At 45.4% G+C, this 16620-nt stretch overlaps 1 protein-coding gene across 1 annotated transcript in view; it reads left to right on the top strand.

The window, feature by feature from the left end:
• RBL2 (RB transcriptional corepressor like 2) overlaps window positions 1-7097 on the top strand; it is a 533156-nt gene extending 526059 nt beyond the window's left edge. Inside the window, exon 22 of the mRNA XM_069216335.1 lies at window positions 2136-7097. Within this exon, the coding sequence (XP_069072436.1) occupies window positions 2136-2306 (171 nt within the window). The 3' untranslated portion in view covers window positions 2307-7097. The remainder of the gene's footprint in view (window positions 1-2135) is intronic.
• Window positions 7098-16620: the final 9523 nt, after the last annotated feature.

Below are 16620 nucleotides of genomic sequence, written 5' to 3'. Positions count from 1 at the left end.
GCTTTGAAAGCCTTCCTGCCGTCCTTCAAATGGTGGTGTCTCAGAGGACCTCAATCAGCATCTATGTGATATTGCAGTAAGCAGGAAAGTGTGGGCTCAATGGCTCTGTGCTAGAGCAGGGCATATGAACTCAGCTGGTGATGCCTTGGTGATCACAAATGGTAGCTACAAATGGGGGTGGTGCTGGGTGTCTTCCAGCAATGGGGAGAGCCCTGGCTCAATCTTTTTGTCACCGCTGAAAACGTTCAGTGCGTAGTAGTTCCAAAGATGTCTCTCTATCAGAAACTCATTCCTCCTAGCATGGAGCACAGGGCGCCTGAATGCCTTCCCACCGCTGCCTCTTCTGCCCAAGTACTGAGAATTATCAGGAACAACCAGTCTGTAGTCATCCTAGTGGCTCCGGATTGGGCAAGGAGAGTGTGGTACCTAGAAACTTTGGCCATGAACATCTGTCCAAACCCCCCCCCCTCCCCCCACCCCCCCCCCCCCCCCACCCCCCACTCAATGAAGAGGAGGTACTGCTTTGGTATCTAGACTAAAGGCCAGGATTCTGAGATTTTTTTTCTCCTGGTGTGCTAGAGAAGGCCCTAAGAAACCAGCATGAGCCCTGTGGTGCCTGTCACAGGCAGATATCTATGACAGATCCACGGTTCATTTGTTTGCGGTACTTGGACGCCCCCCTTCATGGACTGAGGAGTAGTCGCAGCAAGAACCCTGTCCATCACATCGACAACATCCTTTGAGCATCTTCAGCATCCTTCTTCCCTTGCATAAGTACCACTTCCATAGGAAAGCTCTGCAAAGGGTAAAAGTGCCTGAAACTGACTGAAGACTGCTTCACCTGCTGAGGTAACTGTTTCTGAGCAACTTGCTGGTCCCCCTGACTGACTCCCCACTTGAGTTAGTCGCCTAAATTGACTCCAAGTAACCTCATTACACCTAGCCCACATTGTTTAGTGAAAAAGTTTCTAGGTGTCAAATTTGTTGAATTGACCATGTTTGTTCGTGGTTGAGTGAAATGCTTTGATTTGCTATATCTCCAGAACCCTTTGGAGCTTTTTCATTGTGGTGTCTAAAATTACATAAAGCTATAGTCTATTTGTATAAATTGTTGTGATATTTCTTTGGTGATTTGTCAATTTCTGTTTCAATTGTTTTGGTGCTGTTTAAATGCTTGATACTTGTTCCTTTGTGTATGCCTTACTGCACAGAGTGACAGCTACTCAGGGTTGAGCTGAAAGTTTGACAAACGAAACCTAAGGGTCCTAAAGGAGTTGTTAAGTGTATTACATGGTGAGGTCGCACCACCACACAATATAACACACTCTGGGGGTCATTCAGACCCCGGCGGGCGGCGGGAGCCGCCGAAAGACCGCACCGCGGTCAAAAGACCGCGGAGGCCATTCTGTGTTTCCCGCTGGGCTGGCGGGCGACCGCCAGAAGGCCGCCCACCAGCCCAGCGGGAAACCCCTTCCCACGAGGACGCCGGCTCCGAATGGAGCTGGCGTAGTGGGAAGGGTGCGACGGGTGCAGTTGCACCCGTCGCGAATTTCAGTGTCTGCAATGCAGACACTGAAATTCTATGTGGGGCCCGCTTACGGGGGCCCCTGCAGTGCCCATGCCATTGGCATGGGCACTGCAGGGGCCCCCAGGGGCCCCACGACACCCCTCACCGCCATCCTGTTCCTGGCGGTCGGAACCGCCAGGAACAGGATGGCGGTGAGGGGGTCGGAATCCCCCATGGCAGCGCAGCAAGCTGCGCCGCCATGGGGGATTCCTCAGGGCATCTGAAAACCGGCGGGACACCGCCGGTTTTCCTGTTCTGACTGCGGCCAAACCGCCGCGGTCAGAATGCCCTGCGGGGCACCGCCAGCCGGGGTCAGAATGACCCCCTCTGTTTTCTCACAATTATGTTATCTTATAATAATCACAAATGGATCTTTATCAATAATTGAGCTGAAAATTGAAATGATGTACTTTTATTAATGGAACGAAAATGTAGAATTAGTAAAGGACGTATTTCGCTAATTTGTACCATACAAGCAAGATTTTGCTTAGAAACAGGATGTTTTGGACATTTCACTGTCTTAATTTGTTTCCTCATTCTTTGTTCTTTATGTTTTTTTTTTATTCAGACGCTAAAGGACATTAACAGTATGATTAAAACTGGGGAAACGCCTACAAAAAAAAGAGGAATTGTTTTAGAAGATGGAAATCAATCTCCGGCAAAGAGAATATGCCCGGAAAACCACACAGCTTTAATGAGAAGATTGCAGGATGTGGCCAATGATAGGGGCTCCCACTGAGCTGAACTTTTTTCTAAAAGTGTTCTTGGTGCACTTTATATTCTTTATTTTAAAAGCCTATAGTTGAATATTGGAGTATATTTTAAAATAACTTATTTAATTGCGCGTCGTTCAAATATCGGTTTCTTGATGAGCAGCCAAAGTGTAAACATGAGACTTGCTTTGTATTATTTGCATGCACACACTGCATTTCGTAGGAAATGAATGCCCAGGTTAGTTTTTAATTTGTTTTTTTATCTAAATCTCTAAATCTGTGGTTTAAATGTTCTGGTAGACGTTTAAGTTAGTAAAAGGTGTAGAGGATGAAAACAATGAATACATGTTGGACAAAAGTAAATAGTAATTGAACTCAGAAATCAGGTCGTCGGTATTGCCATAAAGAAACAAGTTTGTCCAATGTCGACCAGCATTATTAGACTGACTAGAAGGGAAGTTTTAGGGGCTGGATGGAGCAGGTCTGATGCAGTCTGTTAGTCACATTTGTCGCAGAATGTTTGCCACACTTCTGGACTTGCAAACATATGATTGTCTCTAGAGTTCCCTAAAGGCTCAAATGTGAACAGGGTCAGAGAGAAGGCAGTGTGTACTTGAAGGATAGTCTGTAAGGTTTAGCACAGCGTCCCACCAAGGTATCTTCACATAGATTGTGACTGTTCCCCATCTCACAGTTGGGACATTGGTGGACAGAAGATTTCTGGTGACTTCTCAATCTCACTGAAAGAGGTGGCCTGAGTTTGAATTAAGGAATTTGAGACAACATGACCCTGGAAAGAGTTAATTCAGAGATGGTCAACACGATGTTTGCCTCTTCTAGGGAATTTTTAAAAAAATAGGGAATTGTAATGTTGAAAATGATGATGCTCACAAACTATTCTAATCATGTTTTTGGGAAATGATTACTCACCTCTTAGAGGTGGTTCTCTGTAGTGCTGTATACCGTACAAGTCAGCAAATGAGCATTTGTTTTTATCACAAAGCCTGGAGCTTCTAATTTGTCAATGAGTGATGGAGTTGGAAAACCAACAAGTAAATAACAAACACAACACAATCCAGCATCTAGTTAGTCCATAGAGTGGCATGTCTATAACTTGTAGTTAGATAAAAACAAGAATTAAACACATCTTTAAAAACTGTATTTTCAATGGTAATTTGGTATAATAATAAAAAGTAAAGTAATAAGAACATCTTACAATCTAAAAATTGAGAACAAAACAGGAACGGTGACTTGTTTTACACATTACAGCTCTTTTGACTTTAGAGACCAGGAATGTGGCTTTCGAGATTAAATACATACTATCACAAAGTAGAACAATGACCTAAGCAAGGCATTCTGAGCCTGCCATTATTCCATCCAGCAGTTCATTTAGAAAGATGTCTCCTACAAGGTCATTCTTTTAAGAATGATTGGTGTTTCTGAAGGCTGAGTGGAAGACTTAAATCTCCAGCTTTTGTTATATGCATGCATTTTAAATTGCATAGTTTCTTCGGAGCTCATATCCTGCTTTCTTGATATTTTAATTCTGGTGACAGAACATATGCCATGAACTGACACAAAACCTGTTATGTAGGAGAAGGCTCGCTACCCAAAAAAAAGCACAGGGTGCATGATGGATTTTACCAACAAACATATGCACCCAAGACCTTTTTGTTTTACTCATCACAGGGAACAGAAATTGTTTGTGGTGAGACATTTGAATGTGTGCACTACCCCACATATCTGCACGTTACAGGAATGCAGATGTGAATTAACACAATTGGGTGTCATTGCTGATCCCTAAACCAATTGTTCTCCAACCTACAAGACCGGAACATGGTGGAGTCAGCAGAACACTTTGATGGGGCTGCATGGTTCTGCCATAACAGTCCATTGTGGAGAGTAATCAACTTAGTAACTTTGAAAAGGAAGGTAGCAGGATTACAACTCGGTCATGCTTTGGTTACAAAATTAAAATGGGGTTATGTCTATATAACATCTGACGAGCCCCTTTGTCTAAAGTATATTCTATGTTTCCTAATAACTTGTCTCCTCTCACCCAACACATACATTTTCCCCTCTAATCCTACACAGTATGGCAAGCAGGTGCATAAAGAGTATAGGCTTCTCTACTGAGTTCCAGGTATATGATCCTCTGTCTGGACACTTGTGTAATTTTCCAAATATAATGGAGTACGGGAAGCCGTCAAGAATGAGGCATATGATATTTAAACTTGAATGTTCTACATGGGACAGAAAACTTTTGCCCCCCCTCTTATACTCTTAGAAGGTCCTGAGGAGCGAGTTAGATTGTTCACCGCCAAAATTGTCCTGGCCCTGTTTTTTTATTAGAGTTAAGAAGCTCTTCTCTAGTTTGACTATCATAAGTGCAGGAGTTGAAGTGACCCCAGGGGCCTAGAAAAATATGAAGGCCCCACAGCAACCCAATTATGGCTGCCTCTTAATACCTAATGTCTGGACGGCTGAGCCCATTTTTCTTCCTTGCATCAGGGCCATGGCACTCAAGCTACATCACTGACATTGACATAAATCTCACCTGTACACATGATTGTTCCACTGACAGCATATTAATGTTTCTTTTTATGAATGTTAGCGATGTATTTATTTGGCATACTGAGTGCACAGTCCCTCTCCCTAGAAAGAATTTGCTGATGCTAATGTTCTTGGCCTCCACAGTGCGAGGGACCCAACACATCCAATGTTGCCTTGAGGCTTCATTGCTTGCCAGCGAGGTCTGTGCTTTAGAAATCCCAAACTATACAAGGCTTATAGACATTTAGTTGTAACTAGTCTCTCATTTGATGCTGATAAAAGGTTAAACATAAGGTTCAAAACTTGATTGATTTTGCATTCGGTCTTTGCAAGATTGGAGCAGAACTTTTTCGGAGATCTGTTCACCTTTGCAATTTTAAAGGTAAAGAGATTATTAACTGGATTTTTTCTCTTCACCAGACATCTCCTCCGTAACACTTTTACTTATGATTCCTTTTAATTTGCATACTATGGAAAGTGTTGTTTTCTTTTATCAATATAATTTAAAGCATAATTCTTGGCTCAGTATTCTGATACTCAACATATTTTCTTAAGAGTATAGGGCTTCATTTTGATACTGGTCGAGGTTCTGCTGTTCAGAACTCATTGTCACATCTTTTAAAATGAACATTTAATTTGTTATTTGTATGGGTAGAACTTTCCAACATCTTGGCAGAATTTGCTGCTGAATTATGTATTTATTTGGAATCTAGTTTGATACTGATAATCATAGTTAATTTCTTTGCAATCATGTAACATCTGTTTAAAATATTCACTAACACTTCTTAAATCTGCTTTTTGAAAAGTTTGCAGTGATCTTTTTATAGTGTCTGATAGTTCACAAGGTGTAACATGCTGCTGTGAGTAAGAGTATGTACTTGGAGGTATATTCAGTAGATGTCCTTCAGCATTCACTGAATCAAGCCTTACCAGTGTGTTATATTTGCCCTCAAAGGGTAGGCGGTGTTTTTCCTCATGAATTTGAGTTCTCAGAAAACAGAAATTTTGGGAAGATCTCTGGATGGCTGTTTTCATTAAAAAGATAAATAACCACCATGGCCTAATAAGCAGTGGCCATGTCCTGGAAAGTATGTGTTGAATAGATCTCAATCCTACATGCTGCATTTGCTCTCTGTTGTTTGTAGAATGCGTTCTTGCTGAGATCTTGCAACTCTACCTGCACCTCTCCAAAATGCTTTAGCCACACGTCTTCTCCACACTCCACCTGTCATTAAAGGAGCTGTGTGTTTTTGGTTCCAACAAAAATATTCCACTTTTTATTCTTCTTTCTATATAGTAGCAGAATTCCCTAATTTCTCCTTCTCTCAAAGATGACAACATCATTGATACATGGTGACATTGGTGTTTTCCAACAGTAAGTGCACTACATCTGTGATGTCATCATGTATGCAGATGGAGGATCTGGTGAACAGTAACAATATTTCATTTTACCTGGCTTTTGTCCTTGTACCTGCAGATCACTTCCTTATCAACTACACAAACTGTTATCACTGCAGCAAGTGCAGTGTGTTGTGTCATGGACATATCTTGTTTTGTCAGTCTATGGCCATGAGCTGTTATATCTTCCATTGTTTTTTTAACTAACTGCAAACTCTTACTGCTTGCTTTTCCAGATCAGGAAATTGTGGCTTGGCAAATCCCTTGCTTATCCTGTGTAGATGTCTTTAAACTTGGTCCAAGCATTTCATACTCATACTCATTAAAGCAGCCCTTATGAATGTATCAGATCTCTATTTAAATTGTTTTAGGCTTAGTGTCTCTTTAAGAATATTGCCTGATTTGGAAATAAAATACATTTTACTTTTGAGTCTGTAAATAGTTCATGTAATCAAACATGTAAATGGAACACATTGGTATTTTGTTAATACTACATAATGCACTTTTGAAATGTAGACTTGTTCTCTATTCATTTTAGCAGCTACATTGACTGTAGGTGCCATATTCTGTACAGTTTGAAAATGTCAGATTGAAAGACTCGGAAAGCTGTCAAAAGACTTACTTCATACTTGTATAAATTGCTCTTCACCTGAAGAGATGTTGCATTGCTTTTCTCAGAAGCATGTAAAAAGAAATAATGAATTCCGTTTGAGTTCCCAAGGGGCGTGGTCTAATTCTTTACACATAAGAGGTATTTATACTTGTTTTTAAAGTTGCCTACTTGTGCCCATCGTCGCTTTTCACTTTTTATGAGAATATATTGTAAGTGTCTTTTCCAACATTTTAATAAATAACCTTTATAAACAGATTATTTGAACTTGTGTTTCTTTCTCCAGCTCTGTGTAGTGATATTGTGCACATTTCCGCAAACTGTAGCATCCTTTGTTGCTCATCTGAGTATGCAGCATTGCAATCCTCCCTCCACTCCCCCCCCCCCCCCCCCCCCACCCCCAAATCACCCACCCACCCAAAGCAGGCTTTGTTTCTGACCTCGGAGAGCACAAAGGCTCTCACTCCATGAGGTCAGAAACCTGTCTTTTAGTGACAGGCTGGAACAGATCGGTCAGCCTCACACTAAAGGATTGGTTAAAATACAGGGGGCATTGTACAATAAATCCAAAATTGGCATCAGTGTGGGTTTATTGTGCTGAAAGGTTTGCTATCACACTTCCCAACCTTCAGTGCTGCCATCATCATGGAGCTGTGGAGTCAGTGTGCACTTACAATGTCTAAGAATGGACTTAGACATTGAAGAGGTATATTGCTCATGCCAATTGTGAAACCGATGGTACAGTTTTAGGGATGGAACACTGGTGCTGGGGCCTGGTTAGCAGGGACCCAGTGCACACTCAGTCAAGTCAGCATCAGTATCAGGCAAAAATTTGCGGGGTTACCATGCCAAAAGTGCACTTTCCTGCAAACCCTGCCCCCTCCCTCCCCCCCCCCCCAAACGTAAGAGGACGAGACTAACCTGTCACAAGAGAGTCTTCATTGTCTAAGTGGAAAAACCTAGAAAGGCCATCTGCATTCGCATGGGCAGTCCCAGGTTTATGTTCCGCTGAAAAGTCCATTCCCTGTAGATAGATGGACCACATCAAATGTTTAGGGATCTCATCTTTCATTTGCATTAGCCATCTGAAAGGTCTGTAGTCAGTTTGCACAGTACAGTGAGTACCAAACAAGTATGGTCTCAACTTTTTCAGGGACCAAACCACAGCAAAAACATCCCTTTCAATGGCATTCCAACACTGTTCCCTGGAGAGTAACCTCCTGCTAATGAAAGCAACAGGTTGGTCATAGCTATCATTGGTCTGTGATAGGACTCCTCCTATCTCATTTTCAGAGGCATCTGTCTGCAACAATGAACTGCTTAGGGTAGTCTGGAGCTTCGAGAACTGGTGCTGAGGACATTGCCTCCTTCAGGGTGTCAAAGGCCTTTTGACAGTCAAGAGTCCAGTTTACCTTTTTGGGCATTTTCTTTGAAGTCAGTTCTGTCAGGGGGGGGGGGGGGTCACAATGGATCCATCCCCCTTCACAAACCAGTAACCAGTCAAACCAAGGAATGCCCTGACTTGAGTCTGGGTTTTTGGAGCTTCCCAGTCCAGAATTGTCTGGATCTTGGGCTGTAAGAGTTCCACTTGCTTCCACTTACAAGGTGACCCAAGTATACAACAGTGCCCTGCTCTATCTGGCATTTTGATTCCTTAATAGTGAGGCCTGCTGATTGTAGAGCCTGCAAAACCTTCTCCAGTTGGACCATGTGAGCCTGCCAGGAGGACCTAAAACCAGCAATATCGTCAAGATATGCTGCACTGAAGAACTCAAAGCTTGCAAGGACTTGATTCACTAATCTTTGGAAGGTTGCAGGGGCATTCTTTAACCCAAAGGGCATAACAGTGAACTGATAATGCCCATCGGCTTTAGAGAATGCAGTCTTCTTTTGCTGCAGGTGCTATTCTGATTTGCCAGCGCCCTGCAGTTAAGTCAAAGGTACCAAGGAACTTGGCTGCACCTAGTTTGTCAACTCATCTGCTCTTGGTATCCGGTGAGCATCTGTCTTGGTGACAGTTGAGACCCCTGTTGTCCACACAAACCTCTTTTCTTTCTTTCCATCCTTGGAATGAGATTTGGGGACCAAGGCTACTGGGCTAGCCCAGGGACTGTCAGAGGGTTCAATAATACCTAAATCAAGCATCTTGTGGACTTCCACTTTGATGCTCTCCTTGACTTGGTCAGACTGTCAATAGATCTTGGTCTTCACAAGTAAACTGTCTCCTGTGGTCCACATCATGGGTACACAGGTGGGTCCATCCAGGGGTCAAGGAGAAGAGCCCTGCAAACTGCTGTAGGACTTACCTGCAATTAGCCTACTGTTTGGCAGTGGGGGTGTCTAACTAGAGAACTCCATCAACTGACCCATCTTTAGGGTCATGACAGAGGCAATCAGGGAGAGGTTCACACTCTGCTTCCTAATCCTCATCCGTAACCATCAGCATGGTTACATCAGCCCTGTCACAGTAGAATTTGAGGTGGTTCACATGGATCACCCTCTTGGGTGTCCTGCTAGTGCCCAGGTGTAACCCACTCTTTCTCAAGGATAGGTTAAGGGCCACCCCATCTGTCTTGGGGTGCCCTGGGAGCCTCAGGCTCCAGAACCCACACCTTCTGCCCTGGTTTAAACTCCACAAGTGTAAGTCGTCCCCTAATAGGGTAGCCAAACAGAAGTTCAAAGGCGGATAACCCTACGCCCTTCTGAGGTACCTCTCTTTGGCGAAAAGCAAGCATGACAAAAGGACATCCCATCTCCTTTTGAGTTTTTCAGAGAGCCCCATGATTATGCCCTTCAATGTCTTGTTGAACCTTTCATCAACTCCATTGGTTTGTGGATGGTATGGTGTGGTGAACTTGAAAGTCACCCCACACTCATTCCACATGTGTTTTAGGTAAGCTGACATGAATGAAGTTTGTGCCTCTTTCAGAAACAACCCCCTTAGGAAACCCTACCCTGATAATGATACCAATGAGGGTTTTGGCTACTGCAGGAGCTGTAGTAGTCCTAGGAGGGATTGCTTCATGATATCTGGTTGCATGATCCACTGATACCAGTATGTACTGATTTCCTGAGGCTGTGGGTGCTTCAAGTAGACCCACAATGTCCACATCAACCCTTTCAAAAGAAACCCCTTCCACAGGTAGTGGAATGAGGAGGGTCTTTGGGTGGCTACGTGTCTTACCACTGGTTTGGCAGGTGACACCGGAGTTACAAAACACCTTCACCTTTTGGGACATATTGGGCCAGTAGAAATGGCTGACAAGCCTATTCCATGTTTTTGTCTGTCCCAGATGGCCAGCTAGGGGGATGCAGTGCTAAAGTGAGGGGAAACTCCCTAAATGCTGAGGCACTACCACTCTCCTGTTTCCACCAGGTTTGGGGTCTCTGGCTTAAGTACGTAGGAGTCCCTCCTCCCAATATAACCTGTGGGAGTCACTGACATTTCCCTTTTCCTGATGAGCTGCTTGCTGTCTCAGGCCTTCAAGAGTGGGACAGGGCCTCTGTCCCTGCAACAGCGGATCCCTTGAGGGTCCCCCTGGGCCCTAGAGCTCTACTTGATAAGGATCCAGTTCCATGGACTCAGTTCCCTCAGGGGAAAAGAAATCTTCCTGGGAAGAGATGTCTTATTTCTTTTGCTGTTCAGAGGCTGGTCCCCTAGTCATTTTACCTTTTCTCTTGGAAGGTTGAGCCGTTATTACAGACTCCAACACTTCTTTTTCACCCTGTGCTCTGCTCTGTGCTCTGGTTTTCACACACAACAGTTCAGGGATCCCCAGCATGGCTGCATGGGTTTTGTGTTCTACCTCAGCCCAAGGTGAGGACTCCAGATCATTCTCCAGCAAACATTCCACTCGGATTGCAGAAGAGACCACTACCTGTTTCAGGCCAGTAACCCCTCCCCATTCTAAGGTCACCATAGCCATGGGATGAACCTTACATTGTCCGCATTGGTGACTGGATAAGTTTGTCCAGGCCTGGGGAAACCAGCTATTCTGTCACCAGGGTGACACCGACACCTGTATCCCTCAGGACTTCTACTTTTGTCCCATTAATTAAGGGATGCTGTCTTTATTTGTTCAAGGGGGCAGACAGCAAGAGTAGCAACATCTACCCCACCCTCAGAGACGAAAGTAACTTCAGTGTGAACCCTGATTTGCTCTGGGCACACTGTTGATGTGGAAACTGGCTATACCAGTACTAACTGGTGAAGTGCTAGGGGGATTATTTCTGGGACAGGCCAAGTCTCCAGTTTGGTGTCCATTCTGTTTACAGTTGTGACACCAGGTATTTTTGGGATCAAAGTTTTTACCCTTGTACCCAGTTGAAGATTGTGAAGAGGTTCAGGGCCCACCCTCCTGAGCAGGTTTTTGGTGCCCTTGAGAACACTCATTACTTTTATCTTTGGGTATCTCACCACCCTTCCTTTGGGGAGGCTTTATAACCCCTTTCTTTTTGTCACCCCTAGTAGATGTCTTAGTCACCCTAGTCTTAATCCAATGGTCTGCCTTCTTTCCCAATTCTAGGGGAGAAATTGGACCTAGGTCTAAAATATAGTGATGCAACTTGTCATTGAAGCAGTAACTTAAAAGGTGTTATTTCATAAATAAATTATGAAGCTCATAGTCATGCACTCCCCTGCCAGTTATCCAGCCATCTAATGTTTTCACTGAGTAGTCTACAAAATCATCCCGGGACTGGCTTGAGGTATTGTGAGCCCCCCTGAACCTAATTCTATACTCCTCAGTGGTGATTTCAAACCTCTCAATCAGGGTAGCCTTCATATGGTCATAGGATTCAGCATCTGCACCAGCGACTGTGAGGAGCCTATCCCTACACTTACAAGTGAACAGTTCCCAAATGAGAGCTCCCTAGTGAGACTTTTCCACTCTTCTGGTTCCACAGGCCCTCTCAAAGGCTATGAACCACTTGATGTCATCACCTTCCTCATACTTAGGGAAAATACTTTTGGGGATATTAGGAGTATCAGAATGCTCTCTGCCCCCTAACTGTTGTATTGCTGCCACCATTAATGGGTGCTAAGCCTATTTCTGCTTTCTCCCTTTCTATTGCCAGGAGCTGTTTCTCCAAAGCTAATCTTTTGGCCATCCTTGCTAAAAGGATGTCCTCTTCATTGAGGCCGTCCTCAATGTTCCCAAAGGAACTGGCCTCCCCTGTGGAAGACACAGATCCAGTGAGCACTATACTTGGAGACAGGGAACTTGGGGCACTGTCTTCCCTAGTAAGGTTAGGATTGGGGGATTCATCCTCCTGATCCCTAACTTCTTCCCCGTCTGAGAGGAGGTCTTCTTCCTCAGCAGGGTTTTCACTTTTATACTCCAGTCTCTTCGGGGTGTGGGTTCGAATCCCACTGCTGCCACAAATGTAGGAAGCTGGCTCTCTATATACTATATCAAAATTAGATAAAGTGTTCACAGAGTCCAGGGGTTCCCCAGAGGCTTGACAGAGGCTAAAGTAGATAATACGAACGCTCTCTTTAGTGGTAGTGTGGTCGAGCAGTTAGGCTTATCAGAGGGTAGTGCAAAGCATTTGTTGTACACATACAGTCAATATTTGAGGCACACACACTCTGACTAACTCCAGGCCAATGTATTTATTTTGGAAAAATATACTTTGTTACTTTATTTCTAGAACCAAAAGGATCTTCTTGCAGGTAAGCGCATTTGCAAGGAAGTATTGAACATATGTATCTGATAGAAACTTCTAGTTGCAGATTCCTTACTTTAGAATTTCCCCAGATGTCAGACTGGATCTAGAGAATTTTTCTTCGAGCAGTACCCCTGCATGCCGTTAGGTGGCATCAGTCAACTCCGTGGGCGTCGTGGTCGCCGTGATGACATTGCAGTCGTATATAGGTGCCACCCCGGCGCACTGATGTTAGTTCTTTTCTTTAAGCGCCAGCCTAAGTGCAGATCCGGAGAAGAGCTGCCCCAGTCATTTTTTGACTAACTATGATATTTTGTCAAATTCGTTTTTGACGAGTTTTGGTTTGCGCTGAGAGATGTCCCGTAAAACCGGATTTACGCCTTGCGACTCCTGTCACTACATGATGTCGGTGATGGATCCACACTTCCTGTGTGTCTCTGGTGTATGGAGTGTAACCACAACCCAAAGTCATGCTCCGAGTGTTGGGCAATGAACCCGAAAGCTTTGAGGGAGCTGTCCCTGAAGCTCATGGCTGCCTGCTACTCGACTCAGCGTCATTCCTGGTCCCGTTCGAGAGGAAGATCAGGAGAACGGTCGCAGAGTCACCACCATTCATCTTCGTCCAAGTCATCCGGACATTCGGGTAAGAAGAAGCCGAAATGTTCTTCAGCTTTGCCCCCTCGCTTGCACAACACAACGAGGGAAGGTCATCAACGCTCTAGGCCTCCATCTACGGAGGCTCAGTCTGGGTCTGCTTCGTGACCAGCTTTTTCTGGGTTATACTGCCTCCAAAAAGAGCAAGGCCAGTCAGAAGCAGACAATTTGCTTGTGGGTACTGTAGGAGGCTGGACTGGCTTGTAGTGAGTACCAAGGGGTACTTGCACCTTGCACCAGGCCCAGTTATCCCTTATTAGTGTATAGGGTGTCTAGCAGCTTAGGCTGATAGATAATGGTAGCTTAGCAGAGCAGCTTAGGCTGAACTAGGAGACGTGTGAAGCTACTACAGTACCACTTAGTGTCATATGCACAATATCATAAGAAAACACAATACACAGTTATACTAAAAATAAAGGTACTTTATTTTTATGACAATATGCCAAAGTATCTTAGAGTGTACCCTCAGTGAGAGGATAGGAAATATACACAAGATATATATACACAATAGCAAAAATATGCAGTATAGTCTTAGAAAACAGTGCAAACAATGTATAGTTACAATAGGATGCAATGGGGAAACATAGGGATAGGGGCAACACAAACCATATACTCCAAAAGTGGAATGCGAACCACGAATGGACCCCAAACCTATGTGACCTTGTAGAGGGTCGCTGGGACTATTAGAAAATAGTGAGAGTTAGAAAAATAACCCTCCCCAAGACCCTGAAAAGTGAGTGCAAAGTGCACTAAAGTTCCCCTAAGGACAAAATAGTCGTGTTAGAGGGAAAATGCAAGGAAAACACAAATCAGCAATGCAACAACGATGGATTCCTGACTGAGGGTACCTGTGGAACAAGGGGACCAAGTCCAAAAGTCACAAGCAACTCGGAGATGGGCAGATGCCCAAGAAATGCCAGCGGTTGGTGCAAAGAAGCTCTTACTAGGCTGAAGAACTGTGAATACTGCAGGAACGACAAGGGCTAGAGACTTCCCCTTTGGAGGATGGATCCCCCACGCCTTGGAGAGTCGTGCAGAAGTGTTTTCCCGCCGGATGGACGCCAACAAGCCTTGCTACACGCAAATCGTGCGTTTGGCGTTTTTGGACGCTGCTGGGGCCCAGGAGGGACCAGGAGGTCGCAAATTGGACCTGCAGAGAGAGGGGACGTCGAGCAAGACAAAGAGCCCTCACTGAAGCAGGTAGCACCCGGAGAAGTGCCAGAAACGGGCACTACGAGGATGCGTGAAACGGTGCTCGCCGAAGTTGCACAAAGGAGTCCCACGTCGCCGGAGACCAACTTAGAAAGTCGTGCAATGCAGGTTAGAGTGCCGTGGACCCAGGCTTGGCTGTGCACAAAGGATTTCCGCCGGAAGTGCACAGGGGCCGGAGTAGCTTGCAAAGTCGCGGTTCCCAGCAATGCAGCCCAGCGAGGTGAGGCAAGGACTTACCTCCACCAAACTTGGGCTGAAGAGTCACTGGACTGTGGGGGTCACTTGGACGGTGTCGCTGGATTCGAGGGACCTCGCTCGTCGTGCTGAGAGGAGACCCAAGGGACCGGTAATGCAGCTTTTTGGTGCCTGCGGTTGCAGGGGGAAGATTCCGTCGACCCACGGGAGATTTCTTTGGAGCTTCTGGTGCAGAGAGGAGGCAGACTACCCCCACAGCATGCACAAGCAGGAAAACAGTCGAGAAGGCGGCAGGATCAGCGTTACAGAGTTGCAGTAGTCGTCTTTGCTACTATGTTGCAGGTTTGCAGGCTTCCAGCGCGGTCAGCGGTCGATTCCTTATCAGAAGGTGAAGAGGGAGATGCAGAGGAACTCGGCTGAGCTCATGCATTCGTTATCTAAAGTTTCCCCAGAGACAGAGACCCTAAATAGCCAGAAAAGAGGGTTTGGCTACCTAGGAGAGAGGAAAGGCTACTAACACCTGAAGGAGCCTATCACAAGGAGTCTCTGACGTCACCTGGTGGCACTGGCCACTCAGAGCAGTCCAGTGTGCCAGCAGCACCTCTGTTTCCAAGATGGCAGAGGTCTGGAGCACACTGGAGGAGCTCTGGACACCTCCCAGGAGAGGTGCAGGTCAGGGGAGTGGTCACTCCCCTTTCCTTTGTCCAGTTTCGCGCCAGAGCAGGGGCTAAGGGGTCCCTGAACCGGTGTAGACTGGCTTATGCAGAATTGGGCACATCTGTGCCCAACAAAGCATTTCCAGAGGCTGGGGGAGGCTACTCCTCCCCTGCCTTCACACCATTTTCCAAAGGGAGAGGGTGTCACACCCTCTCTCAGAGGAAGTTCTTTGTTCTGCCATCCTGGGCCAGGCCTGGCTGGACCCCCGGAGGGCAGCTGCCTGTCTGAGTGGTTGGCAGCAGCAGCAGCTGCAGTGAAACCCCAGGAAGGGCAGTCTGGCAGTACCAGGGTCTGTGCTACAGACCACTGGGATCATGGAATTGTACCAACAATGCCAGGATGGCATAGAGGGGGCAATTCCATGATCATAGACATGTTACATGGCCATATTCGGAGTTACCATGGTGAAGCTACATATAGGTAGTGACCTATATGTAGTGCACGCGTGTAATGGTGTCCCCGCACTCACAAAGTTCAGTGAATTGGCTCTGAACAATGTGGGGGCACCTTGGCTAGTGCCAGGGTGCCCTCACACTAAGTAACTTTGCACCTAACCTTTACCAGGTAAAGGTTAGACATATAGGTGACTTATAAGTTACTTAAGTGCAGTGTAAAATGGCTGTGAAATAACGTGGACGTTATTTCACTAAGGCTGCAGTGGCAGGCCTGTGTAAGAATTGTCAGAGCTCCCTATGGGTGGCAAAAGAAATGCTGCAGCCCATAGGGATCTCCTGGAACCCCAATACCCTGGGTACCTCAGTACCATATACTAGGGAATTATAAGGGTGTTCCAGTAAGCCAATGTAAATTGGTAAAATTGGTCACTAGCCTGTTAGTGACAATTTAGAAAGAAATGAGAGAGCATAACCACTGAGGTTCTGATTAGCAGAGCCTCAGTGAGACAGTTAGTCACTACACAGGTAACACATTCAGGCACACTTATGAGCACTGGGGCCCTGGGTTACCAGGGTCCCAGTGACACATACAACTAAAACAACATATATACAGTGAAAAATGGGGGTAACATGCCAGGCAAGATGGTACTTTCCTACAGGTACTCCTGTGCATAAAGATCAGTTATGCTCTCACTAGGAAGGGCACCCCTGAAAGCATCAGAAACCCTTCCACACGAGAACAGTTTGCCTTGTTTTGGAGACATTTCAGTTTTCGCTATTTGCCTTGTTGCGATATGGACTTCGATCCACATTTTTTTTTTTTAAACCGGGCATTACTGTCTCAACTCCAGGGTCCACAGAGATGGCCATTTTACCAGTTTCATGGTGTAGTATTTATGCTGACCATCTTTTCCACACCACCTCCTGGGAGATACTGCA

Source organism: Pleurodeles waltl, chromosome 12, assembly GCF_031143425.1.
Source record: "Pleurodeles waltl isolate 20211129_DDA chromosome 12, aPleWal1.hap1.20221129, whole genome shotgun sequence".
Lineage (NCBI taxonomy): Eukaryota > Metazoa > Chordata > Amphibia > Caudata > Salamandridae > Pleurodeles > Pleurodeles waltl.
The sequence above is the reverse complement of the archived record's forward strand: the minus strand, read 5'-3'. Positions and strand labels throughout refer to the sequence as shown.